The 2,767-nt window shown below is 29.2% G+C and overlaps 1 protein-coding gene across 1 annotated transcript in view; it reads left to right on the top strand.

The window, feature by feature from the left end:
• The window catches only part of LOC128250683 (putative uncharacterized protein DDB_G0283431), a 14,315-nt gene that overhangs the window by 6,843 nt on the left and 4,705 nt on the right, over nt 1-2,767 (top strand). The window contains 3 exon segments of the mRNA XM_052976293.1: nt 1,107-1,233; nt 1,235-1,295; nt 1,935-2,063. Coding sequence (XP_052832253.1) covers nt 1,107-1,233; nt 1,235-1,295; nt 1,935-2,063 — 317 coding nt within the window.

The following is a 2,767-nucleotide window of genomic DNA, read 5'->3' as shown; positions in this document are numbered from 1 at the left end:
TATATTTATATACAAGTTTGTGTGTCTGTGTTTTCCGCTACCATCGCTTGAGAACCAATCTTGGTGTGTTTACGGTTCGGCGGAAGAGACCGATAGAATAAGTACTAGGCTTACAAAGAATAAGTCCTGGGGTCGATTTGTTCGACTAAAGGCTGTGCTCCAGCATGGCCGCAGTCAGAGGACCGAAACATGTAAAAGAATAGAATACACACGCACACACACACACACACACACACATACAAGCATGCGTGTGTGTCTCTGTATTTGTATGTGCCCATGCGCATTTTGAAGGATATAGTAACACTAACGAAAACCCTACCAGCTGCACCGACCCACCCACCATGTTTCCACACCTTCACTTCTGGGTTCGTTTATGGGGAGAAGGAGGAGGGGAAGGTGCAAACGTGGGGTGATACTTGCGATTAGTTGCTCTGGTGCGCATGTGTATATGTGTGTATCTTGTATGTACATACACACACACACACATACACATATATGATTATATATGTGTGTGTATGCCTATATATATATAATTTTGTATATTTATATATATACATGTATATATGATTATATGTATATATATATATGTATATATATATATATATGTGTGTGTGTGTGTATATATAAATGTCTATGTATATATATACACATATATATACACATACATATACACACACACACACATATATATATATATATATATATATGTCTGTATGTTTGTGTGCGTAATTTTATGATTGCATGAAAAGCTAATTTTCTAAAGGTATATACGTATACCCCCACACACACATACCCACACACACGCACACACAATATGCGTGTATATATACGTGTTTATATATATATATATATATATATATATATATTTATATGTGCATGTGTATATATATATGTACATAAATATATATATATGTACATATATGTGTGTATGTATATGTATATATACGTCTTCTTTTCAAATAGGTTATTTTAGTTTCTTCTTGGTTTTCTGTATTAAACATTTGACAAAAGCCGCAACGGTTGTCACCAGAATTTCATAGAATTCTAAGGAATGCAACGCAAAAAAAATAAATAAATAAATAATAAAACAAAACGTTGCGACACAGATACGAACAAACAAGCAAATAACAACAACAACAACAATAATAATAATAACAATAATGATAATTATAATAATAATAATGATGATAACAATAATAACAATAATAATAATAACAATAATAATAATAATAAATAATAACAATAATAATAATAATAATAATAACAATAATAATAATAATAATAATAATAATAATGTAGGCGATAATAATATCACCCGTAATAATTGTGATAATAATAAGCCTTACAATATTAGTACAAATGATAACAATACGAGCACGAATAATACTAACAACTGGAAACATAATAACGGGAGCAGTAATGATAACAATAAAAGTACTTATAAAATGATATAAATACTTCTAATAATAATAATAATGATAATGTTGCTTTTGTATAGTGCGAAGCATACGATTAATAATACTATTGGTCGCAATGATAAAGGTAACAACAGTAAGAGTAATAGTATTAATAATAATAATAATAATAATAATAATAATAATAATAGTGACACTAATATTAATAATAGTAAGAAGAAGGGGAGCAATAGAAACAACAATAATAACAATACCAAAAATAGTATTACTACTACTACTACTACTACTACTACGAATAATAATAATAATGATGATGATAAATAATGATGCATTCCCATAATGATAATAATGTTGATCATGATGATGATGTCGATGATGATGACGACGACGACGACGATGGTGATGATGATGACGATGTTGATGATGATGATGATGATGATGATCATGTTGATGAAGATGATGATGATAATAATAAATATAATAATAAATTATAAAACAAATAGTAATAATGGCTATAAGAAGAATAATAGCGACAATAATAATGACAATAACAAAAAATTAAACAGTAACCACAATAATATTAGTAACCATGATGAGAATGTTTTCTTTACTAATGATAATAATAATAATAATAACAATAATAATAATAATAATGAATAATGATAACTACAGCAACAACAAAACTATGGCAAACATAATGATGTTGTAGAAGAAGAAAATAGAAAAATTAGCAAAATAAGCTTATACAAACAGCGCCAATAACAGTAATTATAGTATCAATAACATTAGCAACAAAAATAGCACTAGCAACATAAACAACAATAAAAAGAAAATGGCAAACAAGCATATATATATAATCATAAACGAACTGCGACGATGATAGGAACAACAACGGGGACAAAAATAGCACTAGCAACATAAAATACAACAACATTACCAACAACAAAAGTATAACAGACGACAACACCAACAGCGACAATGACAACACTACGACGACCACCACCAACGACAACAACCATAATAAAACATTGTTAAAAATTCAAGAATGCAAGAAGTTACAATGACAACAAGGAAACGAAACGTGAAGAGATCAAGAAAAACAAAAACAAAAGAAAAAAATCAATTGACGAAAAATTATGAAAAGAAATCAATATTAGAAAACTAGAATAGGAACAAAAGATGACGGAAAGAATGTGGTGTAAGGAGTAAATTGTATGTTTTGTGGTTGGTTGAAAGATCGGATTAAGTGTGAAACTCTGATTAGCAACGGAATAACCGAATGAATCACCTACAGTGAACAAAGGCGCGCAGAAACACACAATACACATATGTATGCATACGTCTTTATATAT

The sequence above is a fragment of the Octopus bimaculoides genome, chromosome 24, assembly GCF_001194135.2.
Source record: "Octopus bimaculoides isolate UCB-OBI-ISO-001 chromosome 24, ASM119413v2, whole genome shotgun sequence".
In the NCBI taxonomy this organism is placed as follows: domain Eukaryota; kingdom Metazoa; phylum Mollusca; class Cephalopoda; order Octopoda; family Octopodidae; genus Octopus; species Octopus bimaculoides.
This window is presented reverse-complemented; position numbering and strand designations above follow the sequence as displayed.